General features: G+C 40.8%; 1 protein-coding gene across 2 annotated transcripts in view; it reads left to right on the top strand.

Moving 5' to 3' along the window:
* naalad2 (N-acetylated alpha-linked acidic dipeptidase 2) overlaps positions 1 to 25,784 on the top strand; it is a 77,741-nt gene that overhangs the window by 290 nt on the left and 51,667 nt on the right. The window contains exons 2-5 of one of the 2 annotated variants that reach the window (XM_080197013.1): positions 139 to 244; positions 12,998 to 13,184; positions 17,861 to 17,962; positions 18,903 to 19,028. In XM_080197013.1, coding sequence (XP_080053139.1) covers positions 139 to 244; positions 12,998 to 13,184; positions 17,861 to 17,962; positions 18,903 to 19,028 — 521 coding nt within the window. Of the gene's footprint in view, positions 1 to 138; positions 245 to 12,997; positions 13,185 to 17,860; positions 17,963 to 18,902; positions 19,029 to 25,784 lie in introns of those variants that run through there. The other variant, XM_080197014.1, reaches the window with a different exon arrangement.

The following is a 25,784-nucleotide window of genomic DNA, read 5'->3' as shown; positions in this document are numbered from 1 at the left end:
TGAAACATTTCTTGCCGTTTATATCGGATGATTTGCATGTTTTTATTCATAACTAGTAGTTAACGTCTTAAACCCTGACTTGAATGAGCTCTAAACAAACATGCAATTGTTCCTGAGAGTTGGCATTTTCTGTTAAAGGATGGGTTGGACGGCCCTGTGTGAACATCTCTCCAGTGGAATCGCGAAGAATTGGGAACAAGCTGCTGAAGGAGATGCAAGCTGAAAATATCAGATTATATCTGCGGTAAGAGACGCAATTCTTCACGTAGTGTGCTGCATCTGCCAGCTCTTGTCTATTAGTGTCCCTCCTCATGATTGGATTACCAGTAAAATGCTGCCTCCCAGCCTGGATAATACACTGTGTAGACAGCGATTTCAGCGTGACCGGACCATCACACGTTGTAGATGTGTGCAACTCCAACATGAAACCTCGGCAAATTAATGAGATGCACAGGAGGGTGGGTTCAGCAGTGCTGAACTAGCATGTTTTTTCCATTTTTTTACTGGAAAATGAATAATCCATATGTTATATACAATGTCTGTGTGTAATTCTTGGTTTAATTCCCACTCGAGACTTGAATGATTAAACTTATTGGATTCAGTGTAGCACTGGAGGGAGTGCTGTGGTGTCAGAGATGTGCTATGTCAAACCAAAACCCTCCCTACCCTCGCACCTGGCCGTAAAATGTTATAGGGTACTGTTATTTGGCTACAAAGATAAACATTTTCCAGGCACCTGGTTTAAAATGAAGTAGCCAAGCCAATGTAAATTATGTCCTGGTAGTCCTTCTCTGAAGATGTTTCTCCAGGATACACTTGTGATGGCCGGTCTTCAGTTCTCACTGAAAACAAAGGACTGAAATATCTTTTTTTATCCCCAAACTGTCTCAATCTTCCAGAAAGTTCTCTGGCCCTCAGCTGATGATGTAATCAGAAACAGATCAAATTGTTTTAGCCCAGCATGCTTAACTCTCAGTCACAATTGCCCTGTAAAGCCAACATTGCATTATTGTTATAATCATTGTTATTGTAATTATTCTTCTCTCTGGCCACAGTGCTGTTCAGATAAAAAAAACAGGGTAATTGTTCTCGATGCCCTGACCAATATTTCACCAACAACTTCATTTGGACAGATTCTCTGGTCACTGTCACCTTGCCCTATAGGATCTTGCAGATTGGCTACAATGTTTCCTATATTACAACAGTTACTACTTTTATTAGCTTTACAATACTTTGCTTTGGGACATCCAAAGCTTGTGGAAAACACCATATAACTAAGTTTTTAAAAAATATTTTGTATGCATCCCATATGGGGTGTGGTCTCCAACCAAGTATTGAACATAAGAAATAGGAGTTGACTATATGGCTGGGTGATCCTGCTCTACCAATTGATATGACCATGGCTGATCTTGGCTTCAAGTGCACTTTCCTACTTGTTTTCCATATTCCTTGGTTCCATGAAAGAAAAAACATTCTTTCTAAGTCTTAAGTATATTCAAAGATAAAGCTGAACCATCAATGGACTGTTTCCAAGTCTGGCGTATCCTTTAAATATTCAGACCAAAATTGTGCGTTCCAGGTGTGGTCTAACCAATTGCCTGCACATTTCTAATAAAACTTCTTTATTCTTATACTTCAGTCCTTTTGCAATAAATGCCAACATGCATTTGCTTTCCTAGTTACTAACAGCGCCTCCCATGCTAACTTATGTGTCCTTTGTATGAGTATGCTAAAGCCCATCTTAACATCAGCATTTACAAGTTTCACACCTTGTAAAATATATTGTGTTCTATTCTTATTACTGACATGAATTCACACGTTTCTATATTATACTCCATCTACCATCTTGGCACTTTATCACAAATTTTGCAGCCTCTCTGAGTTCCTTTTACAGCTTGCATTCTCAATTAGCTTTCTATTGTCAACAAATTTTTTAAACTTTATTCCAATCCAATCAAGTCAAATTAAACCCAATTCAGAGTCCCAACAAGTTGGGACATTCCCGATCCAAGCTGACAAGACAGGGCTCTCACCTCCTGTCTTGGGCTTGATCTACATGATCCAAGCTGATTGGAGTAGGTGTAGCTCCTCCTCCAGGGCTTGATCTTATTTGCATCTTAGCCAAATGGCCGAGATGCCGCTTTAAAAAATTGCTTCAAATGAAGCTGAAATGTAACCTAATGACTTCAACCAAGTGCAGCATGTCGATACTACACTTGATCTTAGCCTTGTCAACAAATTTAGTCACTTTATGCTCTAAAGCTTTTTCTAAGTCATTAATATGGATCGTAAATAGCTGAGGCTTTAGCACTCGTTGTGGCACTTCAAGTCACAGCTTATCATCTTGAAGTGCTCCTTTTAGACAAAATCTTTGTGTCAAGCACTATGCACACTAATGTATTACCCCAACTTTGTGCCCTTATCTTGATGCCACTATCTTTTAAAAATAAATTTAAACTTCCAGTTATTAACTGAGAAATATACTACAAGGACTCATGTTTCAAATAAAAAAATATTTTACTATACATGAATGAAACAAAGTAAATATACTAACAATACTGTCATGATGGTACATAACACTCCTGAATTACTTATGGGCAGAGAAAGGTTTTTTAAAGGAGACCATATGTTTGTAAAAGGTGTATAAGCAAAGATGCTGCACTAGAAATGAATGAAAATGTAAAGTGACCACCTTCTAAAAAGTTCATTTGTGGATGAAACTTGACCAACTAAACTGGGATTCAAAGGAAGATAGGGTAATGCAAAAGGCTGAGCTTTAATCTCATAGTTGCAGAGCCAATGGAAATTGACTATCACGTACAAAACATCATCTGTGTTCAAAGAAAGCTGACTCTCGGGCAAAAGATGTTTGTTTCTTTCCAGGGGTATATGGAGAAATAGGTTAAAAAGCTAACTGCAGACGTGGGGTGGAATTTTATGAGATTGATTCAAAGTGTCCAGCTGGTGTGAAAATGAGAGAGTTCCTGATCCATTTTTTGGGTGAGTTTTCACATGCAATCTTAGGCACATAGTTGTTGAAAATATGGGCTAGACCATTTCTAGCTGCTGCAGGCAGTGGGCTGGGCTTAATTTGCCAGGCAGCCTGTCGTGGAAGCTATTGCACATGCACAGACCTCTGTATCCGCACGTGTGCAATAACAATCGCAGAGGGAGCATGTGCAGACTGCTGATGCTGCACAGTAGTAGCAGGAGCCTGACACACAGAGACCTTTCAGGCCCCTGCTGCTGTAGGCAGCTTCACAATCTCTTTCCCCCCCCCCCCCCCCCCACCCCGCCCCCCATCAGAATCGTGGGGGCCCGCGTCCAATCATGAACCCCACATCACTCGGGATGCAGCCCTGCAAATTCCCCCCCACAGCCAAGAATGATCATGCCCCCTACCCCCCATTGGGCTGCCCCCTCAGACCCTGCCCCATCCACTGGCATTGTCCAGTGGGTGATGGCCAGTGGGCATTGCCCAGGTGCCAGGCTGACAGTGCCAAGATGCCAGTGCCCCTATGTACCCTTGGACTTCCCGCGGGGCCTTACTGGCCCTCAGTTTCACCGGTGAAGCCAACACAACTGTTCCCCATTCAAGGAGAGCAGGTGTTTTCCTCATCGGAGAGAACCTCGGTGAGGCCATGAAGGCAATGAGCCCGGGTGATTCAGCGCCAGACTTGCCAAACAGACGTAAGTTAAGATTTAAACAAATTTAAATAATTTATTCAGCCTCTCGCCCATTTCTGGCAAGAGACTGACCTCACTGCAAATCCAGCTCTTGTTAAATTGCGAGAGCTGAGAAATTGGGTGTGATTCTGATTTCCTGGCTCTTGCGTAATTTTACCAGCTCTCTGCATCCATCAGTGGTCGATGCGCAGTGGTGCTGGTGTGTCAGTGTGTGTGTGTGTGACACAGGAAGTAGAAGAGACAGTAGTCAGTCACCACTGCAGCTTGCAGACAAAAGATTGTAACCTCATGCTCCCTTGGATGCCAGAAAAAGCTAGGCAAAAGCCACAACCTGAAAGTACTCAGACAGCTTTCCAGTTATCTGCTGAATCCAGTATCTCCGAATTAAATTCCAAAATCAGCTTTACTGGAATCACTCAATAGCCACGTTATATATCATCTATGCTCACTGTAAGCCAAGGACTGATTTTTATATGTTACTTTTTTAAGTCTCGATTTTTAAGTTATATTTGATAACTTGCAAAAGCTTGGTTAAATTGGTTCTTTCTAAAGTGTATACTTGGACTAGAAAACAATACCAAAGGGGGAAGGAATCCCTTTTAAATGAGCCTCATTATGACGAACCGAGTAGGAGTTGAATAAAGAAGAGAAGTAAGCTAATTCTTCCTCTCCTGGGACCATAGCAAAACTGGGGTCCTGTTCAGGATGTTAAGTTAGGAGTCCTCATCCACGGACAGGTTATCATGACACTGAGTTTACAAAATATAGAAACTCAAAAATCTCAACAGAACACATCCTGTTTTACTTTAATCTTCAGCTTAAATTTCCCCTATACTTTAAGATTCACTTTTCCCAGGAACAAAATAGATGTGCCGCAACTTCCAGGATTTTACTTTGATTCTGCTCTATTTTTCTGCTATTTGCCACTTAAGGGATTTCTTGAGGTCCTTCCACTAGTACCCGACTAGGCAACTCTTCAACTGTCCTTGAATAACTCCCAATTGAGGACATCCCAGCTCAAGCATTGGCCTCGCTATTTTCTTGTTCTGTTTGGAAAGTCAGAAAATACCATTGTTTGCTTCTGGGAACTTTCTCTCTCTGCCTGTTTCTAAGTTGTTCCAGCATAAGAGAAAATTGGTAGTTTACATGTGAAAATTCTCACAAACCCAAAACAAAAGGGTTTCTTTTTTGCATCTTATCATCAACTTGTCACACCTGGAATGTCCAAGCTGAAAATTTCTATTCATAGAATCCCTACAGTGCAGAAGGAGGCCATTCGGTCCTTTGAGCCTGCACTGACTCTCTGATCATCTTACACAGGCCGCACACATGTACCCTGATTATCTCCCTAACCTACACATCTTGGAACATTAAGGGGAAATTTAACATGGCTAATCCACATAACCTGTGCATTTTTGGACTGTGGGAGAAAGCCGGAGAACCCAGAGGAAATCCTGCACTATGTTCAATGTTTGGTCTATGAAACCCATACAGTCCGTGGAGAATGTGCAAACTCCACACAGGAAATCTCCCAAGGCTGGAACTGAACCCGAGTTTCTGGTGCTGTGAGGCAGCAGTCCAACCATTGTGCCACTTCAGTTCCCAAATCAGCCCAGAAAATGGCATGAATAATTTGAACTCCTACGAGGACGAATACAGACATCTCATCACCATCACTGAACCCAGAAATGACTCACCCATTCAGTCTTTCCCTGAGCACAAGTGATAAAAGATCATTCAACCCAGAAATTAAAGTCTCAGGACAGTATGCTGTGTGAGGACAGACAAGTTGGAGGTCTCTACATGCATGCTAAAACCTGAAAACATTTTCAATTATTTTTGCTATTACAATTTGTTACAGGTCAGTGACCAGGTTAATGTTAGATAAGATGTCATTAAGTGGTTTTTAATGGGAAGTACATAGGAAAGCATCACCTGTTAATACTTCAATGTGAAAATCTCCATAGATACATTTTTTTTCAAACAAATAACCCACATATTCATTTTAATATGCAGAATTGATCCAATTTGATGTGAAAAAGGCAGATTTAGTTGCTTGTATGTTTAATAGTGTGGAAGTAAGGAAGCTGTTGGAAAGGTTGGGTGGAACATAAGAAAAAGGAGCAGAAGTAGGGCATTCAGCTCTTTGAGCCTGCTCCTCCATTCATTGAGATGATTGCTAATCATCTACTTTCATGCCATTTTCCAGCACTATCCCTGTATTCCTTGATGTTTTTAATATGTAGAAATCTGTCCATTGAGCGTACTCAATGATTTGAAGTTCCGTTATGCTCTGGGGCAGGGAATTCCAAAGAATTACCACGCTCTGTGAAGAAATTCCCCCTCATCTCAGTCCTAAATTGCCTGCACCTTATTCCAAGACAATGTCACCTGGTACAAGACCACCCAGCCAGGGGGAACATCCTTCCGAATTTCATTTAGTCAAGCTCTTTAAGAATTTTATGTTTGAATGAGATCACCCCTCATTTTTTAAATTCCTGAGAATAAAGACCCAACCCATTTAATCTTTCCTCAGAGGACAAACACTCCAACCAAGTTTGGTGAACCTTCAATACACTGCCTCCACTGCAAACATATCTTTCCTTGGGTAGGAGGTGAAAATTGTACACACTACTCCAGATGTGGTATTACCAAGACTCTGTATAATTTCAGTAAGACATTTTTATTCCTATACTCAAATCATTTTGTAATAAAAGCCTACATAACCATTCGACTTCACAATTACTTGCAGTACCGGCATGTTGGCTTTCAGTGACTGATGAGCAGAGATATCCAAATCTCTTTGAAGTTCAACACTTCCCAACTTCTCATCATTGAAAATATACTGTGGGTGAAATTTTCCAAGAGTGTTGGATCAGGCGAGAAAAGTTTCATAGATACCTTTTCTCACTTAATTTAACAGCAATTTGTGCAATTTTAACGTGCAGGTAAGGATCACACAGCCAACTGGAGGAGCAGGGCCTAAACACGTGGGCAAAGTCAGGATTCACTAATCAGGGCATTTTTAAAGTGTGTCCGATCTCAAAGCTAAATTTAAGGGCCCCATTCCCCCAGTGGAGATTGGGACCCCCTTAGTGCTCAAGGGGAACACCGCCAATCCCTACATGCAGCTGCAGGGAAACACCCTCCCCCCCAACCCCTTGCAAGCATTGAGGCAGACCTGCCTCCCCTATCCCAGTCATTGGGGCATTTCACCCTGCTTTCCACAGGCATTGGGGCACCAAAATTCATAACCCATCAAAGTTTTTATAGTTTGTTTTTGTTTCACACTAGTTCACTGTCATTCTATTTTCCTTGGGCCTCTTTTGCAGAATTGTAAATGCTCCCAATTTTCAGGCTTCCTAGTTTTTTTTGGAAGTTTACATGCCTCTTCCTTTGATCTAATGCAACCCTTGATTAGAACTGCTGAAGATATGAAATATTATGGTGTGACAATTTCTAGGCAACCTTTAGCGTTTTCCATTTTGTAACTACAGTCTTTTGGTTTGGTATAGATTGATATTAGTTTTGTGCAGTTTAAGGGGTTGGCAAACTTGTTAGGCATATGGTTCCTTGTGCTTTGTGTGCTCTGATAAATTTTGTAGCGTTTTGTTTTTTTAATTGCTGTGAATGCCCACATGACAATATTGTTATGGCAGCAGAGTGACTCAGAGAAGCCTTTGCAATCGAGTTAAACTTCATTTTGAGAGATGGATGAGTGGAAGTAACAACTTCAAAAGGAGATGATGAGCAGCAGATCAGTCATGGATAAATAATACAGAAGTAATGGAACGCAAAGCTCAGAGTTTTGTTTGTGTAACTGCAAGTCTCTTGGCAGTTAACTGCCAGTCAATTATAATTAGGCGACTGCGCAACTTGTAATTAGATTAGGGTGAGTGCCGACAGAGCAGCTGAAACTGTTTGGTTTCTGGCAAGTGTATAAAGATAGTCTGTTGCAATAGAACGTCAGAGGAGTGATAACGCAGTGAGGTGGAAGCAGAGTCAGTAAGGAATTATTTGAATTTGGTGAGAATGTGAATTTTAATTACAGATGGAACTTGAAGAACTTCTATCAATGCAACACCAATATCAGTTACAGCAAAAGTCTTTACAACCAATTAGGTACTTGAACTGTAGGAAGTTTTGGTTTGAGTTTACAAACTTGAAGATCTTGATAAGTAGCGCAAACTAATTAAATTAAAAAATAGTTGCTCAGGTAGGAATGGCGATACATCATTCTTACAGGATGTGGCAGTTCCAAGCTGCTCAAGTGTTGACTCAGGTAAGCACATTTCTGGGATGTGCTACCAACTAGCATTGCTCAGCTCAAAATTTTCAAACTAATGTAGGAGAAGGATACAATTCAGGATAACCAGGCGGCAGAATGAGCTTTTGAAGCAAGTGTTTGAGAACCTAGTGACACTACTGACTGTGCATCCAACAACCTACACAATAAACAGTTCTAAAGCACTTTATAGGAGTGATTATCAGCAAAAACTGAACATCAAGTCACGCAGGGACACATTAAGAGAGATGACCAAAAGTTTGGACATTCAGAGGTCGAGGGAAGGAACTCCAAAACCTAGGGCCTTGGCAGCTGAAAGCATTGCTGTCAACAGTGCAGCTATTCAAGCCACCAATGTCCAAGAGGCCAAGAGTGGAGGAGCTCGGAGATATTGGAGAGCTTGAAAACAAGAATGAATTTCATAATTGCCTTTGCTAGATTGAGGACCAATGCAGTTCAGTGGGAACAGGGCGAATGGGACTAGGTGCAAATCAGGGTACGGGCAGCATTTGGATGAGTTATGATTTAGAATGTTGGATACTGTTTGGAAAGTCTTTGTAGTCTTAAGTAGGTTTACAGTGAGTATGTATTAACTACGAGAACTATGTACATATATGCAGTAAAGGAGTCTAGCTAGGATCTGCCTCCATGTTTGCCTGTACTTGGCTCTGTCCAACACTTGACTGATTCCTAGGTGTGGGTCATGTGTTTTGTTTCATCATTATGTGGGCTGTAATATATTCCATCTCACATTAACCCTGTATGTGCCAGACCCCTATACTACACATCCTAAGTATTCAATGTATTTCAAGTTATTCTAGTTTATTCCTTGAATTTATTATTACTATCCCATCTTCTTCCTTCAAGTCTCTGAGTTCATAGGTTCAGGCGCTTGGGAGGTCTTAACCTTTCCATACACTACTTGGAGAAGTTGTCAGAAACTCTGTTGATTTGTAGGTTGTTCTGGCATCTGAGTATTTTTTGAACCCTTTTTCCATTCTTTGGTATTGAATTACTCTTTGTCAATTTGGCAGTATGATGATGGGTGATTTCTGGGATGAACTGACGCTATATTTCGGCATACAGGTCTTCCTTTAGCATTTTCCCTGGTGATCTTCATCTGCACATCTACTTTTCTTCAGGGCCAATTGTTTCTTTGAACCCTTCTTTGATCTTGCAGACTTTAGTTTCAATATTTTTGTGAGATTTTGGGTTTTCCATTTGCTGCTATCATGTTGTAGGGTGATGGATATCATTTGGTAGGTCTTAATGTAGTCTTTGTAGTCTTAAGTAAGTTTATTGTATTTATTAACTACAAGAGCTATCTATAAATGTACAGTAAAGTGTTCAAACAAGGAGCTGTTTCCATGCTTGGTTGTGCACATGGCTATGTCCAACACAAACCTGACCCCTGGGTGTGGGTTGTGTTCTCTTACATCACTGTGCGGATGGTCCTGTCCCACTATAATAAAGGAGGTAAATTACAATATTAATAAAGTAAAATAACATGTTTTGCGAAAGGTGAAGCAGACAAGTAAGATATACAGTCAGTTAAAATAACTGGAACTCAAATACTATTTCAACAATAGGACTTGTTACATTTGGGGCATATTGGCAATCTCCAAATTGAGAAGGAAATAGATGAGGAAGCTATAGTCAGTTTAAATAGAGGAACAGGATATTCTCAACATCATTTTGGAAGGTTTTAATTATTCAGGAATTAATTGCAACATGGGGGGTTTCACTGAGGAAAGGAAACAAAAATTCTAAAATTGTACAACTTTCTCAAGCAGTGTGTTAGTAGGCTAACAAGGCCAGAAATATTATCAGATGGAATAGATCAGATAGAGGAGTTAAAGTGGGAATGTCCAAAGAATAGAGATCTTAATACAATAAGTTTTCAACTAGAAAGTGAAAAAGTCTACATGAATTGAACACCACATTGGCTTCAAACAGATATTAGAAAATGAAGAGGAGGTAAGAGAACTGGAAGAAGAAACTGGCAGGGCTGTAGTATTGTTTAAAGATATTAAAAGGCACAGGAAGGTGTAGAGACCATTAAAAAAAAAAATAATTTTTACCTCAGGATGACTTGGATAAACAGAGATTAAAAATTTTAAAGATGAATGTCTACAAATGGGTAACTTGCGTTTATGTAGCACCTTTTTAACATAGTAAAAACTTGCTATAAATCTGTGACCCACGTAATATACGCTGTACTGAACATAAAATTAAAATGTGTGTCAGCTGACCTACCATGAACTTTGCCACTGGAGATATGCAGGTATAAGTATAAACTATTCTAAGTCTGTTATTGAAGTAGTGTGGTTTGAAGAGAAGGAATTAAAATTAGACATGAACTAAATACAAAAATAATCACATTCTGGAGAAATGATTTCACAGTACAGTATTTATATTAGCAGAGGGACCTAATTCTGTGGAAACCATTTCAATTATAATGCCTCACAGGAAATTAAAATTTAACTGGTTACATGATGGCATTTGTTGGGAGTGGGGGTAACTGAAGCAAATGTAGTAGAAAACTATTAAACCAATCCCATGCACTATTTGCTTTTTTACTTGATGCTGAGTTGTCTTGAATGGCATAATACATGATTTCTATACCTTATTCCTATTTTCTCTTCTTTTGCACGATAGAAATGCCTTGAAAGGTGGTCCATCTGATACTGCTGTTCGAAAACAAGTACAAAGTGAATGCAATTAGGTTAATTTGAGTTAAATGAGAATACATTTCTTTATTAGTGATATGTGTTATTGATAATTTATTGCGTTGCTTCTGTTCTTAAGGTTGCAATCTGAGTTGTTAGCAGATTGGATTTGGTCTTGAGGACAGATTATGAAAAATCAAGATGATAGATAAACCTAACCATTAATTCTGTCTTTGTAGAACAGTTTGACCTTTGGTGTCTTCAGATATAAAAGAATCTTCAATGTCAAGAAGATTCACCAGTTTCCTTACTTTACATTTTAAATTGGCTGGTAACATTGGGCGGGATTTTCCAGCTGCGCACTCTACAAGACTGGAAATCTCCTCCTGAGGTCATCCCTGACCCTTAAAAGGCCCATCAAAATTTCTGTCCCATGCATTACAATTCCCATGGCAGGCAAGACCAGAAAATCTTGCTTATTGAGTATAGAACCATGAATATACACACAATCTGTATTTGGCCTCTTGGGATGGCAACACATTTTTTCAGGTTCTTTGTCCAATTAAGAATGACAGGCAGGTTCTTTAAGATGGCAGACCATTCAGAGACCTTTCAACTTGAGAGGAGCATAGGCTGGAATGAAAGGTAACTAAGGGAGGGGGAGTTTCTAATGTAGGCACTCTCATGCCAACATGTTCCAAATTTATAGGGCGGTCTGTGGCTGTTCCTGCTTCTAGGAAGATGAAGTGTTCTTCTAAGTGTGCCAGGATTGCTGGCCCCCTGGCCTGCTGCCAGCTGCCTGATTCCAGGCATCTAAATTGTCCCTGCCAATGCAGGAACTTGGAGGTCTTCTAAAATTGGCCAGAATTCATTAAACCTTAATGAGTTTGATCAGCTACTCTCCACATGTGGGCACTTGCCCCTGCCAACTTCAACGCTGCCTCTGCAAAAATGGTCCAACTTTGGGCTGGAATCAGGGGACTGGTACACTAGCCAGAAGAGGACTAATTTATTGCTCCACCCATGTCTTATTTCTGCCGTTTGGGAACCAAAAATCCAGCCCAAACTGTGAACAAAACCTGAAGGTAAAAATGGAAAACTTTTGAGACAGATGTAATTGTGGAATGTGTGAATGAACCAAGGTTCCAAGCAGGAAATGCAAAAAGATTTTTTAGATAGAACTTAAGCCAGAGACTACTACAGTGATAAGTTATTGATTCAATGTATTTCGTATTGTCAGCATGTCGTAAGTGGGTCACTGAGCTTAGCTCCAATGATCACATTAAAAGGCTAGGGTTAATATTACAATTTATTAGATTTTACATTTCAGTATGATAGTATTTTAATGTAATTCAATGCTGGGAAGATATTTTGTTTCTGGAATAATTAATAAATGAGATTTGATATCTTCAGCCAGGTCTGAACTCAATGGAAACTGCCACTGAAATTAATTATGAAAGGAAGAAAAGTTTAGTTGTTTTTTATTTGACAATTGGATTAATTTCTGGAGTTGCCTTGAAGGTGTGCCAACAAGCACAATTAATGGAAACTCCCAGTCATGATTAATATGCCTTGGAGAATGCGACCAGTTTAGTGACAGGGACCTGCTTCTCAATACGTGCTTGTTAAAAAGTACAAAAGATCACAAGGTAACATTGCCCTGAATGCAATTTGTGCTTTAAATATCATGATCTTTTATGTCAGTTATGCTGACATCAGGGGAATTGTGAGGACAGAACCAACACAATTGATCAGAATCTCCATGACATGCATTTCAATAATAAAACTTTTCTGGTAAATTTAAGCATAAACACCAATATTACTGTATTAATTTTCAATAAGCTCAACATTTAATATTCATTGTAGATATGATGTGATGTTCCCACCTCTTTTCAGCTAATAGGAATAAGGACCCTTTGTCCTCACAAACCTAATTATCTAAATCAGCCTTTACGGATTGGCTTTTTTTAATCAGATATTTATTCTATAATAACTGAAACGTAATATTCTTGATTGCAGTGTCTTTCATCTCTCCTGGAATGAACCTTTCAGTCACCACACAGAGTGTGCAGGACTAGGGAGGAGTTAATTTGTTCCTTCCAACCATGTTTAATTTAGTGTCAGGTCATTAATAGCAGTGGACTAAGACAAATGCTTTCGACTGGAGTGAAATGCTCATTTTAGATGTTACGAAACGTTCTATGTGGAGTTAGATTTTAATGAAATCATGGAGCTTGAGTCAATTTGTATTTATTTATTTATTGCAAATGCTCAACTATTCCCTATAATTAATCACTTTTTAATTTTCTCACATTATCTTTCAGTTACGTAAGAGTCTTAATTTTGTTTCACTCAGGAATTGGACACTATTTCCTCATTTAGCTGGGACTGTGAACAATCTCCGGTTGGCCCAGCAGATTCAAAAGCAGTGGAAGAACTGGGGACTCGATTCAGTTGAATTGGTTCACTATGACGTCTTGTTATCTTATCCAAACAAAAGTAATCCTAATTACATCTCTATCATTGATGAGAATGGATATTCGGTAAAGTAAAAAATCTTGCATCTACTTTTTAGTTTTTGTTTAAGTCCATCAGTACATTTGTTAATTTGGAAGTAATACACAGTTAGTTTGTATTCCATTGTGTAATTCAATTATTCCAAGTTTTTCTTATCAATGTCCCAGGTTCTACATTCACAAATTACGTTCTAACTTCCATTAGTCTGTTTCTCTAATATTTCAATCTTCACAGCTTAATTCAGTCTGTCCACCCCTTTTCATTCATTTCAAAATCTTTGAAATCAACCATAACCCTTTCTATATCTTGATCTCAATGATCTTGGATGGTGAGAGCAATGCTAATTCATCTATTTAATTTTGTTGAAAGTGGATCTTCAAATATGTCAGTAATCTATTTTAGGAATAAATTGCTGTCTATATAAAATATACTTAAAACTTTCCTATTCATTCATTTTTTTCAAATGTTTCCTTGATGGGATTTAAATTTTCTGCAAAATTTGAGTTTAACATCAAAGCATGTGCAAATGAGTCTCAAGTCCCCCTTTTCTCCTAATAACACATTCTTAAATCTTGCCATTAAACAATTACTAGCTCCTTCTCCTGCCATTAACACTTTCTCTGTCTCATGGCCTACACATCTTTGTTATAAACTGTGCGAGCTGCCACAATCACTGGCTTTCTGTTGTGTTCTGGCTGTTCCACCTCTTCATATGCAGCATATAAATCAATAGATTTCTCCCTCTGTTCAGCTCAGAAGGGTCTTACAGACTTGAAATGTTAACTGTTTTCTCTCTCCACAGATGCTGCCAGACCTGCTGAAGTTTTCCAGCATTTTCTGTTTTTGTTTTAGATTTCAGTATCCGTAGTATTTTGCTTTTATGTTATTGTGGCTCTACCTGCAGAATTTCCATGTTGTCAGACTGCTGTTGTGTGTAGCACTATTTGAAAATGTCTGGTGTGTGCACAAAGAAGTCGTCACATGGGATTAAGAAGTTGAGCTTTTTGATAAATGTTACATCTACTAGGGTAGCAACAGTGGAAGTAAAATGTCCTTTTTTAATTCAAACTCCATGTAACCAGAAATAAAAGGTCATGAGAAGAGAAACCAATGTAGAGAGAAAATAATATAATTAAGTTAGAATGCCGTGTTTGAAAAGAACCAAGGATTTCTAAACAGTGGCTTGATATTGTGGGCACAGTGAGAAGTCTCGTAACATCAGGTTAAAGTCCAACAGGCTTATTTCGAATCACCAGCTTTCAGAGAGCTGCTCCTTCATCAGGTGAGTGAACAGCACTCCGAAAGCTTGTAATTCCAAGTAAACCTATTGGACTTTAATCGATGAGACATCTTACTGTGCCTACCCCAGTCCAACACTGGCATCTTCACATTGTTGGTTTTGTGTGCTATGTCTGTCTTTGATAAACAGGTCCATCTGTCGGTAATGTCAACTCTGATGATAAACTTGTTCTGCTCATTAATCTTGCTTCTCCAGTGTTGCATGCAAGTTGCCTAGAGGAATAAAATATCCTGTTGGAAAAGTGGTCCAAACGTAATTAACAAGATAATTTAAAGTAGCATGGGTATATATCCAAAATTTAGCTCCCTAAAACCAGAATTGTCTGAAAAACTAGACGTTTTTCTCTCCGGAGATTTGGCTGCCACTCCAGGAAAAGAGAGAAGATGGCAATGCAGGGGGCACTTTTTTAGAATAATTCCAGAGAATAAGACCATAAGATGGAGGAGCAGAATTAGGCCACTCGGCCCATTGAGTCTGCTGCGCCATTCAATCATGGATGATATTTTTCTCACCTCCAGTTTCCTGTCTTTTCCACATAACCCCTCATCCCCTTATTAGTCCAGAACCTATCTAGCTCTGTCTTAAAAGATACTCAATGACCTGGCCACCACAGCCTTCTGCAGCAAAGACTTCCACAAATTCACCACTCTCTGGCTGAAGAAGTTCCTCCTCATCTCTATTTTAAAGGATCGTCCCTTTAGCCTGAGATTGTGCCTCAATGGAATCAATGAGTTGTCTGCACGCACAAGACCTATTTCTGTTCTCTGATGTTTAATCCCAGGAAACTTATGATTAAGTGTAGGTGACAGAGCTGTGTTATGTATTTGATTTCCGGTATAATGAAGTATTAGCAGGCTCATCCAGTAATGCATGTAAATAAGCCTAATTGAAAATATAAATAGAACTAATTAATTAATTCCTCCCAAAGAAAACTGGAATCTACCTGTATTTATTTTTACTAAATCCCAGCGAAAGAGATCACAGGAACAGGAGTGAGATTCTACTAAGCAGCAAGGGATCTCCAATCCAGCAACGCTGCTTTGTGAATTCCTTGAAGCCTCTGTTGACTGGTTGTTAGGCAGGATTTTATTTTCTTGCAGAACGGTGATGCCTGTTGTATCCTGATGATCTTCATGATGGCTTGCCTATCACTGGTCCTCGGAATAATATCTGAAGTCAGTTTCAATCATATGACCACATGATCAATACTTCTATTGTCCACACAAATGATTTCAAAGTTAGGAGCGAAAGCTGTGTGATGGGAAATTAATAGTGGACATTTACAGTTGCTTGCGATATCTTTGCACCATTGTTTAAATTTCATGTTCATAGACATTGAACCTGGGGGACCATTATATTTGAGTTTTTGTGCATGTTCAGACAATAGGAGCTATAACTTCACAAGTGACTTTGTATCCAGAATGCCATTTCAAAAGGGGAAATTCCATTCTTGGACATTTCTATTTTCAATACCATGATTTAGCTCTTGTATACACAAGCCTGGTATCTGACTTTCACTGATCTTTGCCACACAAAGGCCATTTTTAAAAGAACGAGTCAGTTTCAAAGTTCACTGGACATAGCAGATTGCTGATGTATTATTTGCAAGACTTAGACAGTACATTCTGTCCCGGGCAAATGGGTCCTTACAGTGCAAAGGACAATGAGTTTTGCTACAATAGTTGGATCGCTCCAAGTGCTGGACATCATCAGTAGCCACCATGTGGCCATCAAGGCAGCCAGTGAGATTCAGCAACAAAAAGTTGATTTGCAACCACAACAATAACTTTGTGCACGTGTATACTCACTACTATAATTCCTTCATCCTCCAGTAGTTCAGGCTGCTATTGCTTTTTTACCCCAGCACTGCCCTCCCAACCTTTGTACATTTTTAAAATTCATTTGTGGGACATAGGCATCACTGGCTATTCAGCAATAATCTCCCATCCCTTGTTGCCCTTGTTCAGAGGGCAGTTGAGAGTCAACCATTTTGCTGTGGCTCTGGAGTCACATGTAGGCCAGACCAGGTAAGGACAGCAGATTTTCTTCCCTACAGAACATTAGTGAACCAGATGGGTTTTCCCAACAATAAACAATGGTTTCACGGTAATCAGTATTTTTCCAGATATTTTTTATTGAATTTAAATACCACAATCTGCCCTGGTGGGATTCGATCCTAGGTCCCCAGAACATTAGCTGTGTTTCTGGATTAATAGTCTAACACTAGTGCCACTATGCCATTGCCTACTAGACGTCATAGTACAAAGGTTATACTTTGAGAGAAAGAAATTCATTTGAAATAGAGGCATTGGAGCAGACCACTGGGTTTTTGAAAATGAGGTTCCATGCCTGGACTAGTTTGATGGTACTCAGCAGTACAATTCCTTGAGCCTTCCTGCATTGTTGTGGTCTGCTGTACTTTCCATAACATGGCTCTTGAGAGATATGTACTTTGAAGAGGGAGATAGACTGGAGGGAGACAGCATATCAGAAGAGGGGCAGAAGGAAGATGCAGAGATTCCCTGGTTGCCGTGGCCAGGCTTGGCCCATGACCTGAGGGTTTTTTTCAGGATGCTATTGATGTCAAAGATCATCTGATCCAGGCACATTTCAGCTTCTAACCTAAGAGGTTTTTATGGTCTGGAACTCACTTTAAGCTTCCTGTGAGTGCATTTCCATTGAAGACGGCAGCCTGGAACAGAATCAAGTCCAACTGCCAGTGAATGATCCTGCCATAGGCTTCACCACCCCCTCCCCAAACTCTCACTTCCCTTCATCACGTCTTCCCTCTTTTTCAGTCTCACAATTAAATATGCTACAATGGTGGTTCAGTGGTAGAATTCTTGTCTGCCATGCAGGAGTGGGTTCGATTCCCGGCCAATGCAAAGCCCCTACTTTGGGCAGCATGAAAGCACAATGGTTAGTATTGCTGCCTCACATGCCAGGGACCCGGTTTTGATTCCTGGCTTGGGTCACTGTCTGTGTGGAGTTTGCACATTTTCTTCATGTTTGCATGGTTTTCTTCTGGGTGTTCCAATTTCCTCCCACAGTTCATGTGCGGGTTAGGTTGATTGGCCATGATAAATTGCCCCTTAGTGTCAGGGGGACTAGCAGGGTAAATACATGGAGCTACAGGGATAGGGTTGGGTGAGATTGTGGTTGGTGCAGACTCAATGGGCCGAATGGCCTTCTGCACTGTAGGGATTTTATGAATAACCCTTTTTAAAAAAAAGTTAAATTGAGGACAAACTTGAAGGAATTGCAATGCTCCCCATGTACTAGATATGCAAATGTTGTGATTTTTAGGCGCAAGAGAAACAGGAGCCAGACAGAAACGAACCATGCAATGGGAGTTAACCTACAATGCAAATATAAAATTAACAATGTAAATTTTATGTTTAGATATTCAATACATCTTTCTACGAACCACTACCTCCTGGATATGAAAATGTAGAAGACTTAATACCACCATTCAATGCCTATTCTCCAGTCGGCATACCAGTGGTAAGCTCATCTCACCATGGAAGGATCAGGGGGGATATTCTTTTATGTAGTGCAGCTTCTAGCTAACATCTATACTGCTCTTATTGAAGATCACTGTGTAAACTGTTCCAGGAGAATCATGGTAAGTCTGCATAGCACTACTGTGTGAATGAATGTCTCCCCTATTATGCTGTAATCGAATTATTTAAAACTGGTCAGTTTGGAAATCATTTTAAGTATCCCATAAAAGTTAAAATTCTGTTACTGCTATCCTTTCCTCAGTAATTGCCACTCTATCCAGCCACAGAGCTAATGGTAGAAGAGTAGAACATGCGATAGCATCTTAATATACAGGATTCAAATAGTCTTCTTATCCCTGACAATGGGATATCACGATTCATTGGATACAGTGCAAGAAGAGAATTGTATAATTACTTGAAATTCAATTTAATAAGTCCATTTTTCATATCTAAGCAAATTTGTCTTGGGAGTACATGTTTGTTTGAGTAAGATGTCAACATTCCGCAGGGACCAGTCCCTCTGTAGCAACTAATCCACTCCTCCTTCGCCCCAAACCTTCATCCCTTCCCACAGCACTTTCCCAAACATTCGTAGGAGATGCAGCATTGCCCCTTTACCTCCTCCCATCCCTCCGTCCAAGGGCCCAAACACTCTCTTCGTGTGAAGCAACATTTCACTTGCTTCAGTTTGGTTAGCTGTATCGCTGCTCCCAGTGTGGCACCCTCTACATTGGATGTGTGTGCATGAGTGTGTATTAGTCCAGTCATGGGAAGTTTGGTGAGTTTGTTTGGGTCAGTGGAGTGATAGGGGCTATGTTTGAATGATGGAGGTTTCAGTTATGATGGAGTGGGCAGATTGAATATATTGTGGAAAAATGTGGTAAAAGGAACAGGTGATTACTTGACATCAACATCCAATGTGCTGTTCTGTTTGTGTGCAGGGAGATTTAGTCTATGTTAACTATGCTCGGACTGAGGATTTCTTCCAGTTGGAAAGGGAACTGGGTATCAACTGCACTGGAAAAATCCTGATTGCCAGATATGGGAAAATCTTCCGAGGAAACAAGGTACAAATTTATTGTTCAGCTTGATTTGAAGCATTATGTATTTTCTGCAGCTGTACTGTTACAATCTCACCTGATGGACAGCAGGCCCAGAATGGAACCTGGCTCAATAGATCCTAACTTTTATTTTTTACTTAGCAATGTGGATGAACAGAGTCATGGGACTGTCAATGAACTTTTAACAAAAGAATAAAACCTTATTCAGTAAGAAAACATCAGTTATAATCCTTCTCCTACTCCTTCACTCCAGCTATATTTGCACATTTGTAAGGGTAACACAAGTTACATAATTTATCATTCTCTATCGTTCACAGTAAGTATACAGTCCATGTAAATCAATAGGTGAAATGTAGTCAGATACCCCACAGATGCCACCCAAAGCAACTTTGTGGATTTCTCATTAATTCCTCCCAAATGCTTGTCACACTGAGAGCCACTGGTCTTATTGGAACTCTGTCTTTAACACAAAGGTTTCTAATCTCTTGAAAAACATGCCTTGGAATCTTCTCCAAAAGAAGGGTTTATCTCTGATGCCTTTACCGAGAACATGCCTCCAGGATTTCAACTTCTCTTTTCAGTATTCCTCTGCCCAGGATTTCCATATGCATTCAAGTTCCATGCAATTTCTCAGGTACCCAGCCATGGGCAATAAAACACCACTGCTTTACAGAATGTATTAAGGTGTCATTGACTTTAGGACCCACCAGGGATTTTTGGCTTTTTGCTAGCTAACTTCTTGAGGTCTGCACCTTGTCATCCTGTCTTTACCTGGGAGCCTCTCTCTCTCTGACTTCACAGAACAGAACTCTCTCTTCCAGAATTCTGTTCTCTGTTCCTTTAACTTCCTGGAAATCTCATTTCCTGATTTCTGGGACCTCTTGTTCTTTAGTTTCTTGGGTTTGCTTTCTGTCTCCCTCTATTGTCCTGTCTGTATCGGCAGTTTTGTGGAAAAATTCTTGCCTCTGGGTTAGCTGGATCCTAACTGAAACTCAGTTGCTTCTGCTTTTTAGTGTGAGCCTCTGATTGCTAGCAACAGCTCCATTTTCGAACCCCTGTAATTAGCTTTATGTTGTACAACTTTAATTACAATGCAGGTAAAGTTTAAAGTGAAACTAAAACCCATTGACTTGTAGGCATCTTTGTATAACATGAAATAAAATGAAGTTTTAACCCTTTATTACCAGAAACACAAATTAAGCTTACTTAAACTTATAGCTTTTTCCTAATACCCACAATATAAATATAAATTACATAAACTCTCTCTATTTTCAAACAGTACAATAATTAGCAAATAAAGCATTCTCTTATTTTGAAGGAGTAAAGCTGATTTAATCAAATTTGGATGTTTGAAAGTGAACCGCTATAGTTATGGGACAGCTTCAGCAACCCTGAGAACTGTGTAAAATATGGAAGAATTATATTAAATTTTGAATGTAATCTGACTATATTGTAATAGTTCAGAAATACCGCAGAGAAAGTACAGTTAGCATACATGACTGAGGGAAAAATTCTCCAGAAATCTCCATTCCAGTTTTTATCCACAACTCCAGCATTTTACCAAATCAGTACCCACACAATGATGAAATATGACAGATATTTTATATGACACTTCTAAACAACGATTTATTTTGTTACTTCACTCATTATAGTTAAAAGATATGCACAACCACTGAGTGGCTTAATCATGCTTGTGGAAGAAGTATACTGTCTGGGTTCCTCAGTGATTAGTGTGAGGAACATTGCTTTTCATGACTTATGTTAATGATCTAAACTGTATGTGCAAGGCACAATCTCAAGATTTGCAGGTGATAAAATCTAGGAAATATTCTGAACTGTGGGGAGGGGGCGCTAGACGTGAGGAGGAGGAGGGGGGCGCTAGGCGTGAGGAGGAGGAGGGGGGCGCTAGGCATGAGGAGGAGGAGGAGGGCGCTAGGTGTGAGGAGGAGGAGGGGGTGCTAGGCGTGAGGAGGAGGAGGGGGGGCGCTAGGCGTGAGGAGGAGGAGGGGGGGCGCTAGGCGTGAGGAGGAGGAGGGGGGCGCTAGGCGTGAGGAGGAGGAGGGGGGCGCTAGGCGTGAGGAGGAGGAGGGGAGCGCTAGGCGTGAGGAGGAGGAGGGGAGCGCTAGGCGTGAGGAGGAGGAGGGGGGCGCTAGGCGTGAGGAGGAGGAGGGGGCACTAGGCGTGAGGAGGAGGAGGGGGGCGCTAGGCGTGAGGAGGAGGAGGGGGGGGAAGGGGCCAGACGTGAGGAGGACAGTAGCACCTGTTTTAAAAGAGTCACTTATTGGCATTTCCCCCCAAGGGCTATCCATTATGAATGCTTACCTGAATTTCAAAACCTATAGTATCTGAGCAGGTGTTCTATGTTCAGTTTGATTGATAGCTTAAATAGTCAACAAAAGTATGTGCTGCCTTAGAAGCTAGGATAGCTAGAATAGGACTGTTCGCATTTTATAAGATGTTAAACACTTGAGATATGGAAGTTTTCATGAATGGAAATTCTTCTGCAATCAAATTTTATGCAGTATGAATGTAATAGAGTTTTAGGAGCCATGTGGCAAAGGAAGAAAGGTCTAAGGGTAGCCCATGATGGATACTGGTGAGTTGGCATTGAAATGCCATGAGGAACCAATGGCGATTGGATGGATGGGGGGTGCATGAGTTAGCACAGAATTGCCCTGGGGGCTATGAAGGACCATAGTGGGTGGCTGAAGATTGAGGGCTAAAGGACCAGAAACCTTATAAAACAACTGGAACTAAGTCTAAGAGAAAACATGCAGGCCTAGTAAACAGCCCAGCTTGGCATCTGCCTGTTCTCCACTCATCCTAACATCTGCTTCCAGCATCAGCAGGCTTGACTTCAGCCCCCTACGCATACTCGACACAATGAACACCTTGGTGATTCAGGGCAGTACTTCACAAGGCTGGATTGATGATTCAGGATATTTCCTGAGTTGGACTGCCTGTCTCTGTAGCCAAAGTGTAGCACTAGGATATAGTGCAACCTTTCAAAGATTATGAATAAATTGAATAGACCTCTGCATTCTTAATGTCATAAATGTGATGCGTTGAAGTATAAAGGATTGATGTCCTTTTGTAAGGCCATTTCAGTTGAGTCACAAAGTGACTTAAAAAAATCCTATTATGCTTAATTATAACTTGGACATTATACTATTGAAACTGGCCAAAGATTCATGTGATAAATATTGTAAAGCTCCTGTTATTTAAGGGAGAATCAACTAAGTTTCCAGCAAACCTTAGAGACCATGTGACTTTCTCATCTGAGGTTTTGGAGAACCTTGGAGGCCACACTGAATGGGAGTGTGTGTTGTTTAAAGTAGAGCACGGGTTTTAATACCTGAGTTATTGTCTGGGCTAAGTAAATTCTAGCACTTATGGACTGCTGTAGTTGGCCTTGTAAATTGTTTTTCTTGCTGTAAATAAATAATTATTGCCTTTATCCACTGTTGGTTGCCTGGAGCTTTTTGTTACTACAAGGCGGTGGTGCCTGTACAAACAGAAGTAGCATTGCAACTGAAGGCAGAAAAATTGAACAGTAGGCAGGATTTTTCTGTCTCTCTGTGGCATGTTTCGGGGTGGCAGGAAGCAATATCCCGCTTGCTCTTGGCAGGATCTTATGGACCTGCCATTATCAACAGGGTTTCACTTTTGATGCACTCCTTGATGCTGGGAATCCCACAGTAGGCTGTGCCTTTGGCGGGACCATAAGATCCCACCTATTTCTGCAAGCTTGAGTAGTTGAAACCCTAATGTTGTCTTGCTGCCTCGGCCCCTCCCACCACCTGTTTCTTCACCCCCCCCCCCCCCCCCCCGATGCCTGGCCCCCCACCGCTGCCCCAGATTCCCCCCTCGCTGCCTGGCAACCCCCCCCCTCGTCGCCCCAGACTCCCCCCTTGCCGCCTGGCCCCCTCCGACTGCCTGGTTCCCTCCCGCCGCCCTGGACACCTCCCTTGCCGCCTCGCTCACCCCCTCCCACCGCCTGGCCCCCTCCTGCCGCCCCAGACTCTCCCCTCGCCGCCTGGCCCTCTCCTCGACCAGCTGCAATGGCCAGATTGGTTTTTACAGCTTCATTACATATCCAACTCATGTGAAGAAACTGTTGCGAATATGTGCACAGTTTAAAAATATTTTGTTTTGCTCCAGTAACTTCCTGAATCACTCGGGAAGCTCTGTATGGGGACAATGTTAAAGTCACTTCACTATCAGTGAAAGGAAATAACAAAGATAACATGAACCTTGCATTTGGTGCTCTTCACAACCTCCTGTTAAAGCTGGCTTGAATGTTAAATGTGGAAATACTTGCACCCTACAGGGTGAATAATGAATGAGATTGAGAAGAATGTTTTCAGTGAGCACAGGAGATGTTGGTCAATGATTCTTTCCGATTTCTCTTATGATGGATCTAGATAAGAACAGCAGGAACAGATTTTCCAGCAGCTGAAGAAGCTCCCAGGCTGGAGTAACTGCATTCCATGAACATCTCCATCTGCAGAGCCCAGCACATGTCTGCAACTGAGCTGAAGTATTTGCATCACGTATTGAAGCAGAAGTGCAAGTAGGCTCCTGAAATCCTCATCATCACGATTACTTGTCTTCAGCCTATTTGATTCATTCTCTTTGCTAAATACACATTCTGATTTCAGTAATGCTGAAGACCTGTGCTCCAGAATTAGCCACACCTTTAGCTAAGCTACATCACTGGCATCTACCCAACAATTGAAAATTGTTCAGGTAGCATGTCCTGTTCACAAAAAGCAAGAAAAGTCCAATGCGGTCATTTATCAATTTGTCAGAAAAATACAAATACTATGGACGCTGGGAATCTGCCTGAACCACTGCAGTTACTAGCTGTTTTTCTGTTTTGATTGATATTCTGTCAGCTTATTCTCATTCATCAACAAAACGAAGGAAGGAATTGTCAACATTGCTATCAAGCAGTATGTACTTGCCAATAACATGCTCATTGGACAAAGCAGCCCACTTGATTGGCACTCCATCTGCCACCTTTAAACATTCACTCTCTCCATCACTGATGCACATTGGTAGCAGTGTGTAACATCTACAAGATGCATTGCACCAACTCATCAAGACTCCTTCAACAGCATCTTCCAAACTTGCAATGTCTACCACCTGAAGGACAAGGGCAGCAGGTGCATGGGAACACCACCTGCAAGTTCCCCTCCAAGTCACACACCACACTGTCTTGGAACTATATCACCGTTCCTTCACTGTAACTGGATTAAAATCAATGAACTCCCTTCCTAACAGCGCTGCGGATGTACCTCCACCACGTAGATTCCCAGAAGGAAAAAGCAGTAAAATGAGAAAATAAGACTTCTGGCCTGAACAGGTCTTGTTTGCAGGATGGCAGCCAATGACCAGTGGTGTGCCTCAGGGGTCAGTGCTGGGACCACAACTTTTCACAATATACATTAACAGTTTGGAAGAAAGAATTGAAGGCACTGTTGCTAAGTTTGCAGATGATACAAAGGTATGTAGAGGGACAGATAGTATTGAAGAAGCAGAGGGGCTGCAGAAGAATTTGGACAGGTTAGGAGAGTGGGCAAAGAAGTGGTAAATGGAATACAATGTGGAAAAGTGAGACGTTAAGCACTTGGAAGGAGGAATGGAGGCGTAGACTATTTTCTAAATGAGGAAATGCTTTGGAGATCAGAAACATAAAGGGACTCGGAAGTTCTTGTTCAAGATTCTCAAGGTTAATGTGCAGGTTCAGTTGGCAATTAGGAAGGCAAATGCAATGTCAGCATTTATGTCGAAAGACTAGAATACAAGAGCAGGATGTACTTTTGAGGCTGTGTAAGGATCTGGTCAGATCCCATTTGGAGTACTGTGAGTAGTTTTAGGCCCTTTATCTAAGGAAGGATCCTTGGAAAGAATCCAGAGGAGGTTCACAAGAATCATCCCTGGAATGAAGAACTTGTGATATGAGGAACGGTTGAGGACTCTGGCTCTGTACTCTTTGGAGTTTTGAAGGATGAGGGGGACCTTATTGAAACTTACAGGATACTAGGAGGCCTGGATAGAGTGGACATAGAGAGGTTGTTTCCACTAGTAGAAAAAACTAGAACCAGAGGGCACAACCTCAGCCTAAAGGGACATTTTTTTAAAACAGAGATGAGGAGGAATTACTTCAGCCAAAGAGTGGTGAATCTATGAAAGTCTTTGTCTCAGAAGGCTGTGAAGACCAGGTCATTGAGTGTCTTTAAGACAGAGAGAGATACTTCATGATTAATAAGTGGATCAGAGGTTATGGGGAAAAGGCAGGAGAATGGGGATGAGAAAAATATCAGCCATGATTGAATGGCGGGTGGATCAGACTCGATGGACTGAGTGGCCTAATTCTGCTCCTAAGTCTTATGGTCTTATGGCATACTTTTAAAATGGAACACCAGCCAAATGGGAAAATAGGACTACTGGTCCAAATTGTTTTTCCCTTTTGAGCTATAATGGTTCAAGAAGATGGCTCACCATCTCTTTCTTAAGAGCAATTAGGGATGGGCAATGAATGCTGGCCTAGTCAGTAACATCCACATCCTTTGACAAAGCATTAAAAATGTAACTTCTGTGTGAATTTACCTTGACATCAGATAAGGTGGATTTAGTGAATATCTGGCGCAAGAGAACTCAAGAAGACATTCTAAGAATATCAGCTTTCATTGAATTTTCCAATGCAGTTGCTGACCTATTTGGAGTTGCGATGTGGTTCTGCTGTAATTAGTTCAG

This window comes from Carcharhinus amblyrhynchos, chromosome 10 (genome assembly GCF_965287045.1).
Source record: "Carcharhinus amblyrhynchos chromosome 10, sCarAmb.v2.hapA, whole genome shotgun sequence".
In the NCBI taxonomy this organism is placed as follows: Eukaryota; Metazoa; Chordata; class Chondrichthyes; order Carcharhiniformes; family Carcharhinidae; genus Carcharhinus; species Carcharhinus amblyrhynchos.
This window is presented reverse-complemented; position numbering and strand designations above follow the sequence as displayed.